At 38.3% G+C, this 15,605-nt stretch overlaps 1 protein-coding gene across 3 annotated transcripts in view; it reads left to right on the top strand.

Moving 5' to 3' along the window:
- The window catches only part of SLC38A9 (solute carrier family 38 member 9), a 45,394-nt gene that overhangs the window by 5,816 nt on the left and 23,973 nt on the right, over nucleotides 1-15,605 (top strand). For 2 of the 3 annotated variants that reach the window (XM_064736482.1, XM_064736481.1), the window contains exons 3-9: nucleotides 7,039-7,171; nucleotides 7,741-7,862; nucleotides 8,007-8,070; nucleotides 8,181-8,274; nucleotides 9,240-9,410; nucleotides 11,967-12,026; nucleotides 14,126-14,323. In XM_064736482.1, the coding sequence (XP_064592552.1) occupies nucleotides 7,039-7,171; nucleotides 7,741-7,862; nucleotides 8,007-8,070; nucleotides 8,181-8,274; nucleotides 9,240-9,410; nucleotides 11,967-12,026; nucleotides 14,126-14,323 (842 nt within the window). Of the gene's footprint in view, nucleotides 1-7,038; nucleotides 7,172-7,740; nucleotides 7,863-8,006; nucleotides 8,071-8,180; nucleotides 8,275-9,239; nucleotides 9,411-11,966; nucleotides 12,027-14,125; nucleotides 14,324-15,605 lie in introns of those variants that run through there. The other variant, XM_064736483.1, reaches the window with a different exon arrangement.

Raw genomic sequence — 15,605 nt, 5'->3', positions numbered from 1 at the left:
GTGGGCTGGTTGTAGAACCAAAACTGAGATCAGAATGGGACTGTCCTCCTAATACTAGCTGAAGGCATCAGCTTTCCATTTTTAGGTGAAGGAATAGCACCGTAGCACCTCTTGGACCAATTTATGGTTAATTTTTTCCTATTTGCATCCATTGTATTTCAGTAATGCAGTTTCCTGAAAGAACTGAAGATGGCATTGTTGCATACAAAATCCTGTTGTCAGTGGCTGCTTCAGCAAATGAAAAGCTCTTGAGGATAGTGCTTTGATTCTGTCAGTCTCCAGCTTTGGAAAGCTGTGAGAGCCTATGAGCATCCTCTTCTCTGCGAGTAAAGGAAGGAGGATAAGGGTCTAAGTGAATGCAGGGGAACAAAGGGAGCACAGGTCTAGGAGCATACAGAATTATGTTTATAAAGGCTAGGAAACGGTACAGTACTTGCAGGTGGCAAAGGCAACTGTGAATGAACGTAAATTAAATCTTTCTCTTTTTGTGGAATATCTGATCCCTTCCTGTCGTAAGAAGACTGCTAATGTGTATGTATGATTTTTGGGAGCAAATCAAACATAAATTGTTTTGGAGGAAGTATGTGTTCTGTTTGAGGAGCAGTGGGTTTCAGGTGTTGTGATGATGCTGCAGTAGCAATGAGAGAGGTTTTTGGAAACACCTAAATGCTAAGACTCGCTTTTCTAAGTGAAGTTAGGTATTGTTTCCATATTGTGTGGTTGGGTTTTTTCCCTGTGATTTCTCAAGTCTGGATACTCAGCTTCATAAAAGGTGCCTGTGGCATTTGGTTCTCTTACTAAAAGCAGAAGTGTGTACTTGGATTGTGTGCCCAAATTCTCAGTCTCAGTTCTGCATATCTGCCTAAATATCCTCTCCTGAATTCTTTCTCTCATTTTCCACGACCTAGCCTGTTTGCCTTCCAGGTGTGCAGAGGCCCAAGGATGATGGGCAGGAGGCATGGGATATCTGAAAGGCCTGGAAACAATAGAGGGGTCAAACAAGCTTGAAGTTCACTTCTGTACTAGAACAGTCAGCCCCCACACTTTAAAAGAATAAATAAGGAAGAAGAGGCCATTGGAGTCTGTGTCGGTCGTGGTCAGAGCTAGTGGACAGTTTTAAGGGCTTCTTCATTAAACTTTCAGGGAATAGTGGCTCCTGGGAATGAGAATTGTTAGGCATTAAAGTATCCAGTAGTGAAAATGCAGTAGTACAATGCAAAGTGTTTTTGCTCTTACTTTTGTTCCTGTTTTTTAACTTGGTATTGAGAAACTAGATCTCAAGTGAATGCTTGGTAGCTTTGCTTTGATTGAGATAGCTCTTGAAGTGTTGGGTGTGATTTGTAATAATTACTGTTTGTCTGTCTTAGTGCTTTTCTGTACTTTTGTTTGGGTTGTTTGACATTTGAGGAATTTGCATATTTATCTGGTTTTCTTAGCAGCTTGGAGGATTTGGGATTTTTGAAAGGAATGCTTTTCAGTGTTTACATAAGAACAATAGACGAATTGTTTTTTAATGTTGTAAATTACTTTGTGTAGTATTGTTTTGCAAGCTTGAGGGAAATATAAAGCCACTTTTAATCCTTTTAAAGAGAATGTTATTGCTCTTCTTTCTTCACCGTATTCAGTGTGTTTTTCCCATTTTGTAGCTCCCTTTAAAAAGTAGAATATCATTCCTGCATTGGTTTATTGGTGATTATTGTATGGAAAAGAGGGTGTTTGTTTTTTTCTTCAAACTGCTTTTTAAATCTGTTCATTGTCAACAGATACTGCAGTTGTCGGTCAGGAATACTTGAACCTTCAGAGAAGCAATTGATGTTTTGTGCTGGTTCTTTTGCATATGAAAAAACTTCCGCAATGCCTCCTGCTAAATAGGGATCAAGCATTCTGCCTTTTTTCCCGATTCTTTTTTGAAGTCCCACAGGTTATCAGAATGTGGGAGGCATCAGTAAGTTAAATTAATCAGCTGTAAATTAAACAGTGTCTGTAGGTGGCAGAGAAGCCTTTTTAATGCAAAAGGGGTTGATTCCCTTTATTTTCAAAGTTCTTTTAACACAGGAGAAGGTCGGCAACCTGTGCAAATCTATCCTTTCTGCATTCATTATGCCTTTACCACTCCACACAAACGTGATCATTTTACACCATTGCTTGCTTTCCCTGTTTTTCTCTGTTTTTCCATTTTGCCAATATTTTTGTGAATTCCTATTATTGCTTCTTTTTAATTGTCATTCTCATGCTGTAATTACTATAATGGTGATATTAATGCAGAAAAACTTAGGAAAAGTGTGTTGCAAAGAGAATGAAGATCTTATAAAATAACTGTAAGCACACTGTTTTAATACTTCAGTAAATTCAGACAACTTAGAAAGTAAAACCCAAGTCACTTAAGAGATTTTCTTAAGAGAAGCACACAGATATCTGTAATCACAGAGGATCCTGAGTTGGAACAGGCCCATGTGGATCCTCATATCCAACTCCTGGCCTTTCACAGGACAGCCCCAAGAATCAGATCATGTACCTGAGACTGCTGTCTAAACGCTTCTTGGACTCTGACAGGCTTGGTACCATGGCCAGTTCCCTAGAGAGCCTGTTCCAGTGCCTGGTGTTCCTATCCAGATATGTACTTGCCCATTATGAAATAGCTACCTATTCTTATTACTTCTTCTCCTTTCCTTAGTTTCCAATACAGTGAATCAGTTTTACTCCTTAGTTTGTCTTGTGTCATTTGCAGCATTCCTATAATAATTTGGTAACTCAGTAAGGCAATAAAGCTGTACGAATTTCGTAGCTTTATTTCTCTGTAACAATCCTGTTGCATCCCTAAAAAGTAAATGATTGATATGGGGTGTCAAAGAAATCTCTGCAGTAAGCTAAAGGGGTCTGTTTGGAGGAAAGAAATTGTAAAGCATCCTGTAAAGAAGGTTTTCTATATTTGTTTAAAAATTAAAAGCTTGTCTAAAGTCATTAATACTGTCATGGAGAGCCAAAAGACATAATGGTACAAAAAACCTCTATTATACTGTAATAGCTGAATACTTACCATGTTTTTGATCAGATCTCAAGAACCAGTTGTTCGATGTTTAAAAATACTTCAGCAAAGGTACTTGAAAAGTAGTATTACTTAGTCTGAAAGGTCTTGAGGTATATGTTAGTATTACTCCTTCATTGCCCTACAAGATGTAGTACATTGCTGATGATTACATAAGATGAATGTAGCACCCTTATACAAAATTTTACATAGTTGACTAGTGGCCTTGTTATGCTCTTCCCTCTAGCCCTCCAAATCCAACGCTTGAATTTTGCTTATCATGAGCATCTCTTTTCATTTTCTTTGCTTATAAAATTGCTACTGAAGTTAAAAATGTGAGGAAGTTTTGACAGAAGCACTCTTTCTTTTCCTGAGCCAGCTCTAGAGAATTAACTGTGTTTTGTGAGAGCAAGAAAAGATGAGTGTAGCTGTAGGTTTTCTGGGAATGGTTTCTGAAAAATACAGCTGCCAGGTGTAATGTATGGAAGATGTTGACGTCCTGCATGAGGTCCTGCAAATTGTCCGTTCTCATGGTCTGGTGGAAAACAGCTTTGTTTTCCTGGTGTGTTTGCTCTGGTAAAAGAGCACTGTTTTTCTGTCTAGCTGCTGAAACAGTAATTGTAATTGTGTCTTTCAGTGTGTGTGAAATTTGAGGGCTGTTATAGTTTATCTCAGTGCATGGAAATTGTCTGCATTGTTTCACATCATAATCACAGTTATGTAATTTCTCCCCTTCCCCCAGATCACATTGTCCAACATTCTTTTCATAAACATTTTGCCCCATGAGAGATAGGATATAATTGCTTGTATAAATCAGATTTTTTTAATAGGAATGTGTTGATACTGGTATGTGCTTGCTAATACTTGCTGATGCTTGCCTGCTAGACATAAGGTCCCTAAACAGAGTTTTTCAAAATATACCCAAATGATATCCTACCTGCTTTGGGCTTTGAAAATCTCAGTCTTTGAGAGCTTCTTTGAGTCCCTGAGAGAGCTTCTCAGACTCCCGTTTGAGTATGGCCTACAGCCATTCTTTTGTATAGGTATTGCTGGGAGCAATAACCTGACCAGGATGCTACCCTCTCCTAGTGGAGATCAGGGTAGGTAAGTAGCAGGCCTCCCAGCCTGCTCACACAGCTTCTAAGTCTGATTGATGTTTCCAAAGAGATCTGCAAATAACATAAAATTGTTTGGTGGTCAGTATGTTTTGGAAAGTGCTCAGCAGGGCTGGTGGTGCAGCTGGAAGAAGTCCAATTAAGTGGTGCTCTACATAATTTTAATTCTCAACACATGCACAGTAGCAGGGATCAAGAGGGGAAGTAGCCAAAGTACTGGCAACAATAAACCCCTCTAGTCAGGAAGCAGGAGCTATAGGTACATACAATTTCATAGGGATTGTTTAATTTTATTTTCTTTTCCTCACCCATAGGTTAGATTCTGGATCATACCCTTCTGTTTTGTGCTAGACCATAAGTTGCTTGTATAATCCAGATTCTGTTCATAATACTGAAGAAGACGAAATGTCTTTCTTTAAACAATTTTTTATCTACAGATAGGTTTGTACTACACATAATTTATTTTCTTTATATTTGTTTGGTCATTGACAACACTGATTTCCCCACAAAATAGGATGTTGTATGCATATTTTCTGTTACTTTAATTTTAAAATCATCCTTGGATTTCACCTGCATTGCTTTAGAAAATAATCTCTGACTGTTTTACACTCTGGAAGAATTTTCTTTAACATCTGTGCTAGGAATTGTTGAACACCATTTTGAAAGAAATCTTTGTCACAGATCTGCCTACTCACTTTTAACCAAAATGTGGACTTGGTCTCACTGTAACCTTTCCACAGTTGCAGTGAAAGTTCATGGTGATATACTAACAATATTAAATGGAGATGAGGAAAGAGAGGAAGGTCTTCACACTATGCAGCTGCTTTATAATTAGCAAAACACTTAAGTGTTCTAAATATAGTGCATGTCAGCAATCCAAAAAGAAAATAGCAGAGAGCTGCTGACTAGAGGTGCAGCAGCATGTAAACAAGTTTAAACAAGTTACTTTTCATGTTTTCATGACTACAATCTTTATTTTACAGGTCTTCTAGTGAAATATTTTTTAGCTGTGTCCAATGATTTGCTCAACCTAATAAATTATAAGATAAAATGAGTAAAGTCCTTTGGAACTGAAAGTCCATGAATATTTTTGTATATTACCTACATGTGGAGTGAGTTGGCCGCACGTGCCTGTGTTTTGAGTAGTAAAGCTATTGCTTAAAATTTATTTCTGTTACATTGAGATATCTTTCTAAATTGTTTATAAGAACACCACAAAAGCACACACATAAAACACGTATTTTCCCCATTATGTCATAATCATAGGAAGAAGAGTCAATTGAGAATGTTTTAAAAATTTAAAAGTGTTCATTTTCATTTCAGTAAGTAGGAGACAACAAATCTAAGCCTTTTTTTCCATGATGAAGGAATAGGTAAGAGTTAATTAAGATAAAAGAAAGAAGTTTATATTCTCTATTTCTGCCTTTTGTGAGTCAGATTTTCTTACTTTCATAGATACTCCCACCTACTATCTCTCCTTAAGCACACAGGAATAGGAACTTATCTTCCTGTCTTACAAAGAGCAAAGAACTTCAGGACTGTATTTCTTATCTTCCTTACAGATAACATGTAGGTGTCATAGTACAAATGAGTAAATGATTCATTGGGAAAAAGAATGGGAAGTTTTATATGGATGTTATTGAGAGCTGGGGTTGGAGGGCTTGCCCAAATTCCTTTGTAGTCTGATACTGGGTATTGAAAAACAGTAAATTCATGGGGTATTGAATACCCATGAGTTGCGTATTGAAAAACAGTAAATTCAATGAGTATTGAAAAACAGTAAATTCAAATAGATTTTGCTCATATTACAGAATAAATGGCATGGCTTTATTGCTGACCTAGTTTCTGTTGTTAGTGGTAGGAAGTTTGTTGTGATCTATGCTTCGATGGGTTTATGAATGATTTAAACATCAACCTGGAAGAGGAAGATCAGAAAGCTGTTGTGGTAGTTTTAGAAAGTAAATTACTGCTGAAAGAAAAAAAAAGCTGATGTATTAAGGCTTAGAGGACAACAGTGTCCTCTGTGTTGTTTGAGGAATTAGCCTCTCAGTGCTAAGAGTCAATGTTGTTTTTAAGCAAGAGCATAATATGGAAGTAAATTATACTTGAGTTAGAAAAAAAATTTAGCAATATCATGTTTCGGACACATTTGTCTGGTAGTGCTCCTTGCATGAAGGTGTATGGTGGTGTAGCTTTCGCAGCAGCTTTCGCTGTGCTTGCTCTGTACCTCTGTGTATGCAGAGAAAACGAGAGGCTTGCGATGTTCCTGTTTTCTCCTTCAGCAGCTGTGAGCAGGCCTGTGAACATGCCTCCGGCTGAGTCGAGGAAAAGGAGACATATTCCATTCCCTGTTGCTTTGACTTCAAAATATATATGACCACATGGACTTATTTGGGCTTGGTTCCTTCGCCACACAATTCCATATAGTGTTTTCAGATAGATTAGTAGTTCCTAATCTTTTCATATGTGGTCATCACTGCCACCGCTCATTCCTCTTTCTCTGCTTTCTGCTTCTGCATTCTCAACACTTTCTGTTTCTACCTCTGTTCCTCATCACCAGTTCTGGCAACACCAGTTAAAAACACTAATAAGCTTGCCCAAGCTCATTAACATGTATTTCTCTGTGTGATTCATTGTTGAAGACTAACAGCTGGATATTAGATGTGATGTTAAGTTGCTCCACAGAATCTGGGCTGGAGGCCATTTTAATATGTATATAAACTCACAGTTCTTTCACAGGTGGCAACTTCCCTCAATGGCATTGATATTTTGTCATTTGCCTTGTGTCAATGAATGACAAAACCAGGCTGAGTATTGCTGAGTTGCTCTCTTGAGTTGTATCTTGTGTTCCATGATTTTAAGGGTTTTCCTTTCTTCCCTCTTTTTCCCCTCCTTTAGACCATTTCACGTGGAGCCCACAAACATAGTCAGCATGAATGATGACATGCAAAGAGTCACAGATGAAGCTTCAGCCATGAATAAACGGATTCATTACTACAGCAGGCTCACATCCCCTGCAGACAGGGCATTGGTAAGGCAAAGACAGGGCCTCATTAAGTGGGTGGCCTCTGGCATGTTGGGTCTTACACAGCCTGGATTTATATAAGCTGCAGAAATAAAGGTTGGGGGAGAATTGTTCTGCACCTTGCTTTGAATCAAGTATGTAGTAGCTGAGTGCCTTCAGAAGGTTTTGTTTTATCACAAGCTGTTATTTACTTCTTGTGCAATGCCTTCACCATTAAAAGAAAATATACAAACAGCATTAATTTTATAACAGTGATCCAGGCTGCCCAGATTTCTCCCACCTATAAGATTAAATCAGTGGCTAGCTGCAATAACTGAACTTTTGATCTAGCATGATCTGTTCATTGTGTGCTTACACACATTTTGCAGAAGAAAAATGCATTTTTCTAGCTATCTAGCTAGAAATTCTATCAACTGTTTGTTGGTCTTTTCCCCCCAGGAAGAGAATTAGCATAGTACAACCTTCTATTGCTTTTTTTGTAATTTCCCATGACTTACAGGAGTTGACTTGCTGCATTTAGGACAATTAGTTACATTGATGTTACTAATAAATCTTGTTTTTTATCCATTTGTTAGATTGCTCCTGACCATGTCCTCCCAGCTCCTGATGAAATCTATGTGTACAGTCCATTAGGAACTGCTTTTAAAATTGACAGTTGCACAGATGGCTATGGTAAAAACTCCAGTCTAGTGACAATGTATGTTAAACACCTTGCCCTATAATAGCCAGAAAATGCATGATTATTGAATGTTCTATATTAACAACATAACTCTGGTTAACTAAGATGACAGCGTGAAGTAAGACTGGTTCTTAAAATATTCACTGGATTTTTTCTTCCTAGATTTATGATATGGAATACCATGATGGGTACATCCATATTAAGTATCCCATGGGGAATAAAACAGGTAAAATATGAAAAATATATGCATATGAAAATGTTTGGCAGCATGGCTTACTGTTCTTTTTTTCTAGTATATTCACAAATAAAATGAACTGTATTTCTCCCTCTTAACAGGCAGGCTTCACTTCTGGAATTATTCTCATCTTACTGATGGGCATTTTGACTCTTTATTGCTGTTACAGAGTTGTGAAATCACGGCAAATGATACGTAAGAAATCCAAAGCTTCATTGTGCAAATATTTTAAGTGTGAAATACCAATATGTATTAGATTCTGCTTGTATGTGTCTTTCACTATATGTTAGACCTGACTTGCAAATAAAAGCTGTTCTTTGAATATCTCTATTTTTGTAGTCTGTGTCTAAGCTCTGTGTGCTAAATGACTGTCTTTGCTCATTAGGTATTACTTCAGTTTCTTAGGACCTAGGTATTACAGCCAAACACAGTCTCTTCTCAAGCAGGATTTCAATTGTCTACTTACTAAGTTTTTGGGAACTTTGGGAGGTAGAGGCATCTTTTCTCTATAAGCACTGTCCAGTTCTCTACACGTCTGATCAACTTGCACAGTGGAGCAGCATAGGTTGTAGCTGTATCCCTTTGTGTTGTGTGCCTGTATTACCCTAATATTGTGTGTATTCTGTGTTGAAGAGCCCTCTCAGCAGCTGCAGCAGTCACTGACAGTGGCTCTAATTAGAATGTACTTGTATTGTTCAAAACTCACCTTGGGGCTCTTCTTTGATTGGTGCTTTTGTGCATCTCACTAGAAATCCATAGTACAGAAATAAAGATCATTAAGACCTTTGTCAGTTTGTTACTGAACTCATTTCAGGGCAGAGGAATAGGCTGAGGAATAGTTCATGATCTGGTTTACTTTGCCATAACTTCTGCAAAAGGCTTTGTTATTTCAGTGCTTCTGAAAATATTCAAAATAGTAGTATGGCCACAATAAAAGTGTCTACTTTAGGCTTCTTCACTCAAACACTTAATGAGTGCTATATTTTCAAGTTACTGGCAGTATTCTTAGTCCTTGAAAGCACTGTGAATGTGTGTCAGAGTATTCTTAAAAAACACCACATTTTGTCCTGAATAGTTCTACTGGAATAGTTCTACTGACTCTACTGACTCTAATGTAACGTTTTGTTTAGATATATTTTTGGGTTTTGTGTCTTTTTCAGCTTTAACAGATACCTCAAACTGGGAATTCCCAGATGTTTGCAAGTATTACTTTGGATCCTTTGGTCAATGGTCAAGCCTCTTATTTTCTATGGTATCACTTGTTGGAGCCATGGTTGTTTATTGGGTACTTATGTCCAACTTCCTTTTCAACACAGGGAAATTTATATACAGTAAGTATACATTTTTGTATAAGTTTTACTGCAATCCTTTGTAAAGATCAAGACTGCCTTATACTGGAAAAGAATTGTCCACTTTATGTAATCTTGATTTTCCTGCTACATTACGTGAAAAATCAATTGAGAATAAGTAACTATGTGTGGTGGTACAGGCAAAGTCCTCTGTGTTGTCAAAGCCACTTTTTCAATTTCTCTCTCAGAAGTGTAGTTTTCTTGGTATAGTTTAAACAACCTAAATCTGGCTGCTTGTTTCCACTCTGTTTTCACTCCCCCTTTGTTTGCATGGGTGTATCTATTTGAACAGCCATATAACAGACTAGGCTGTTGAAATTATTCAGGATAATGAAAAAAACAGTTTCATTATAGATTTCAACAAACACACGTAAAATATTGCCGTATAGGAAGTTTTTGCAAGCATCTATGAAGAAACAATGAACTCTATTGCAGTAAAAATGATTCTTAGTGTGGCATTGCTACAAAATAAAACATGTTGGGTTTTTATACCCTGGTACCTGCACAGGCACACAAGCATTTGTGTGTGTAATCAATGTGGAGTTGTGGGAATTAGTGATGGAATTGAGAGCTTTGAAAATCTGACTCATAGCATTGACTAGGTTGGCTAAGATTTAAAATACTCTGTTTTGAAGGTTTTTTCTGAGGCAAATAACAGCACAGACAGTAGCCTGTTAAACGGTGTTTCATTAGAATTCCCATCATCCCTATAGGGTGTACTTTACTGTGTTGATTAGTGACTGATGAATTTTATAGCTGACCTAATTTATATGTTGTTACAGATTAGACCTTGGGGATTTTTTTGAAAGTTTACCACTTTAATCTTAAATTATTCTAAATTAAATAATGCCAGTTCTAATAAATGGCATTATTATTATTATAAATGGCATAAATAAAATTTAAAATGGTGAGAAGGTCTTATTTTGTAGGAAAAAGTCGTGCTTTTCCATGGGGCTGGCATGTTACTTTATTCCTTACCTCTGTTTGTTTGGAGTTCTTATTTAAGTTGTTTGGTCTAGGATGACAATCACTGGCTTCTTGTCAGCTACTTAATTACTAGGTAAATAAAATGCATAATGTGATGTAGGTTTGTCACAGTGGCATCTTCCAACCACGTGTTTCTAAGTATTCTAAGCAGGAATTCAGTAAGTACTCTGAGTGTTCAGCAGCAGCTTATATTTTCTTTAATTCTCATACAAAAGCATCTGCACATACAGTTTAGGTGGGGGAAAATTTATTTCTGCGGGAAGGTGGTCTAGAAATCTGTAATACAGAAAGAATGCAAGAATTGTTAGCTGAGTGCAATATCATGGCTTTGACATGGTTTTGCATGGTCTTGTTCAGTTTTTGTTTAATCGGAAAAATCACATCCACAAATTAAATTGCTAATCCTAAACTGCTTTTTAAATACAGAAGAAACACAAGTTGATATCTATAACAAATCTGAAAGTGCTTTAATTCTGTAAGAGCTATTAATTTTAGTGGCTTCTCACTAGGTACTTTTTTTTAAAATTATAATTAATAAGAACACAAAATTGTGATTTTAGTTAAATATTCTGATTTTTGTGTACTCCGAACTAGTAGAAGTAAGTATGAGAAACCTATTTGTGATTTAGCGTGTCATAAATCAAAATAAAGAAGGAGGAAACAGTTTTCTTGCCACAAGGCCTTTTGCTTTCTCTATGAGAAACAAGCTGCTGTTAATTGCATTTAAAAAACCTGAAGCCAACTACCCCATTTGATTTTCTGTACATAACATGCCCACGTGCAACAGAAATAAAACTTAACCAGTGACAGAAGCAAAATCTAACCAGTGACACACTAATGCAGTTTCCAGGCTGATAGAGCATTTTCTGTGTGTATCTATACACATAATGCATAAATACAATGAAATTGCTATCCAATACCCTTATAAAGGTGAGGTTGCAGAAACTTGGAAATAACTGGTGTGGTATACCAGCAAAGTAGCACAGGAGTGTCCTGGAAATAAAACCCTACTAGAGATGCCTGTACAACAGTGAAGCATTAGCCTTTTTCCAGGGTTTCCCATGGAAGCATGGAAAAAGCATCCCACAGAGCCTCTTCTGAAAAAGAAAATATTAGAAAATTATTAAGGGAAGCTTTTTCTGTATAACACTGTCGGGACTAGGGATATGTTTGCATGCCTTTTTTTTTTGTGTCCCAAAAGAGGCTGGATTTAAGATGCATCTCCTCACTGGCCTGCTGTTCAATACTATTGAGTAGCTGGGAGAAGTGGAGGTGTGCTTGTGGAACAGGAATCCTGGGACTAGGGAGTCTTCGGAAATGTATGAATGGACAGGGCTTCTGAGAAGAAAGGAATAGAGTGTAGAGCTACTTTAAAACACTTCTACAGTAGTTAGAAAACTTTCCCTTGGGTCTGGAAGGAATTAAAGCTGCTGTGTTGTTCCTCTGATACAATTTTTCAAAATATTTTCTTACTTAATTTCAGTCAAGTTAACAGATGAAAGCCTAATAGCAGGTATGGGGACATTGATAGTGAGATTTTCTTCTTTGCAGACTTTGTTCATGACATTAATGTAACAGATATTGTTCCTGGCACCAATGGAAGTAACAAAGGTAAGAAGCGCTTAGTATTGTGTTATCAGTTTTGGGTGCGGGTTTAAAGGTAAATCATTATGTTTCAGTGCCTAACCACATGCCAGTTATAAATCATATATCATAAGTTGTAACTATGTGTTTCTTAAAAAACTTCAAGTTTCTGTCTGGGATTTGTACTTCCACAAATAACCACACACTTGGAGATCTGAATAACTGGGGAAGTAAAAAATAAGTTTAAAAAGTGGAGGTGAGAATAAGTATTAAAGAACTAGTTACAAGTTTCTGTATGCCCAGATACATCCTCCTTAAAAGCGTTATTGTTAACTTTTTAATAGTAGTTGCACAATGAGGAATTGCCTTAAGGAGTTTTAACTTTCACGCCCTAAATTTGAGGCGCCTTAGTTCTGTTTACTTTTTAAAGTCTTGACTGAGACAACTTTACTACTCAAAAGTTGTGCTGCAAGATTATTCTTCAAAAAACTTATGTAAGAACAGTTTTTTTGATGCTGAGTGCAAAAAAAGAAATAAGCGTCAGGCTACTTGCACCTCTACTTATGCTTTTGGAGAGCGTGAGATTTGCACAACTGAGGGAAGAAACTGCAGTCAAGTGTGAACATAGGTCTGTTCCAAGTTCTTAAGTAGGCAGAATAATGTAGAATGAAGGCAGGAGCAAAGCAAGGCAGGCATTGTCAACCCCTGAATCTTTTCTGCCTCTCTCATAGTTACTGAATCCGTACTGGTTCTTAGGAAGCAGAAAGCTTTCTCTATCCTGAGTGCATGAGGAATGGGGAAACATATCACTACCAGCTGGGCAGCTGTGTGTAACACTAGCTGCAGCTGTGTTTCTGGAGAACAGATGTTGGAGTCAGGCAAAGGAATTGAGAAATAATTCTGAAAACCAGTTGATGTGTGTTTGAGCTAGTGTTGAATCCTGCTCCTCTAACAGTCCTTACCAGCTAGGCACCAATTTGTGCTCTCTCCTGCTTTTGCTGTTCTCTCCCATGCTTATGCAGCAGGAGGTATAACTTGGAAGCAAAGTAGACAATATTCCACACTATCCTCCACCAACTAGAAGATTTAAAGCAGCTGCTACATAAAATTAAGGTCTGTCAGATGTTCAAGTGTCTCTTGACAGGACATCCAGGGCTACCAAGGAGATCAGTAAGAAACAAAAGTGTTTTTCAAGGTTTGTGAAACAATCCTCTTTTAAGGAAGAAATTTATGAGAATGTTTTTTATGCCTTTGCCTTTTTTGACAGAACAGAAATGGAGACAATGTTGGATAGTGGCTATCAGCTGCTGTGGGATGCCAAGATTTTAAGTAAGACATTATGAGAACAGTGAATTTTGTATTTCAGCACAGAGCTTCATAGGCATGTGTTCCTCAGAGGGTCTTTTTGGCTGATTTTTTTCCAATCACTTGTGCTGCCATTGATCAACCTCCATGTGAGAGGAGTATGGCATTACCTCTTAGCACTGTTACTGGAGCACATCTTAAATTTGTTGTGTTGTGTTGTCTGGCAGTGATGTACTTGCCCCTGTCATGGCACAAAGATGACAAGAGTGATTTTGTTGAGTGTAGGGTTTTCAACCTGCCAGTTGTTATAGTAGCTTTCTTGTAATCCTTAGTTTGTTTTTAGAGCAATTTACAGTAATTTAGGCTCTTCAGTGCATTTGAATTTTGGTTGATAAGATCTCACTGAAGTGTGCAGGGACAGATTAGGATGCTAAATATGCAGCCAGATGCAGGGGAGCATTCCTATGACTTGATTCCAGCAGGTACACATGGGCACTGAATAGGCCTTGTTATAGGTATGTGACTTTGAAGGATGATCCTGTGGCACAACTTGGGTTTCAGATAAATTATCATCTTTGTTGTGCTCAGCTGGGAGAACTGTACCTCTGTCAGATTCGAGTGCAAGGTGCCTAGCAGTGGAATCTTAGCAATGAATTCCTGATTTAAAAAAAAAAACAAGGTAGGAACTGTGATACTGAGCACTGCACTTGAGCAGTCCTCAGTAGTAAAACACACCAGCAGTTGTGGGATCTTGATTCTGAATATTCTGTGCAAGTAAAACTCTTTTCATCTGAGGATGTTTTTCTTTTTCTTTCTTCCAGTCATTTGTCCAAGTGCTGCTAGTGATCACCCACCACAGAACAGGACTGTGATGTTCTCATCTGGCAACAGAACAGGTTTTGAACTCTTTGAAGAATGGTGGGACAAATCAAAAACAGTACCATTTTACCTGATTGCAGTTCTTCTACCCCTGCTAAATCTGAAGTCTCCATCCTTCTTTGCAAAGTTTAATGTCCTAGGTAGGTAACAAATACTATTAAAGCATTGGTTTGCTGTGACTGAAGTGTATAGAAGACAATGGAAACTACTCCAGTGAGTAGAATCATAAAATCTTTTAGGTTGGAAAAGTCTGTAAGGTTATTGAGTGCAACTGTTAACCCAACAGTATCAAGTCCACCACTAAACCATGTCCATAAGTGTTATATATCTGCACATTGTGCAGATTTAATACATCTAGGGATGGTGACTCAATAATTTCTCTGGACAGTCTGTTTCAAAGCTTGACAACCCGTTCTGAGAAGAACATTTTCCAAATCTGAATATTCCCTGGCACAGCTTGAGACTAGGTCCTCTCATCCTGTCACTGGTTGCCTGGGAGAAGAGACCAGGCCTTTCCTGGCCACAGCCTCCCTTCAGGCAGCTGTAGAGAGTGATGAGGTCCCCCCTGAGCCTCCTTTTCTCCAGGACAAACAGCCCCAGCTCCCTCAGCTGCTCCTCACAGCACTTGTGCCCCAGACCCTGCCCCAGCTCCATTGCCCTTCTCTGGACTCTCTCCAGCCCCTCAGGGCCTTTCCTGCAGTGAGGGCCCAGCCCTGGGCACAGCACTGGAGGTGCGGCCTCAGCAGGGCCCAGCACAGGGGGACAATCCCTGCCCTGGCCCTGCTGCCACAGCATTGCTGATCCAGGCCAGGATGCCATTGGCCTTCTTGGCCACCTGTCAGCACAATTCCAGCCCGTGTTCAGCTTCTGTCTCCAGATCCTTTTCTATTAGGCAGCTTTCCAGCCACTGTTCCAGTATTTTGGTGGCAGCCCATATTGTACCTCAAAGTGGGGTTGTTGGTTGGTTTATTAACCCCAAGGGCTTTGCTGCTTTGCTTGAATCTTACGGGTAATAGGGAGTTCATTTTTCTTCCTTTCCTTTTCTTCCTTTTCTTCCTCTTCTTCCTTTTTCTTGCTTGATAATACTGTGAAACAAATTCCCTTACATCTACAATAGATTTTCCCAAATGGTTCTATACATACTACTGTATAGAACTGCAGCATTTGATAGATATTACCTTGGTATAGTCGGGCATACTCTTCCTCTGGTAAACATTTCAAACCAGCAGTTGCTTCTGATCTGAAGTGATTTTCTGCCAATCAATCTGGTGACTAATTAATTACAACATCAGTCAGTCAGTATGACCTGCTTCTGTTCTTTGTCCCAACTTCCAATATTGTGGATTCTTCTGTGCTGCATAGGAAACAATTGTGACTTCCTGCTTACATGTCTTGAGGTAGAATGCCAAGGTGGTGGGGCTG

Source organism: Zonotrichia leucophrys, chromosome Z (assembly GCF_028769735.1).
Source record: "Zonotrichia leucophrys gambelii isolate GWCS_2022_RI chromosome Z, RI_Zleu_2.0, whole genome shotgun sequence".
NCBI lineage: Eukaryota > Metazoa > Chordata > Aves > Passeriformes > Passerellidae > Zonotrichia > Zonotrichia leucophrys.
The sequence above is the reverse complement of the archived record's forward strand: the minus strand, read 5'-3'. Positions and strand labels throughout refer to the sequence as shown.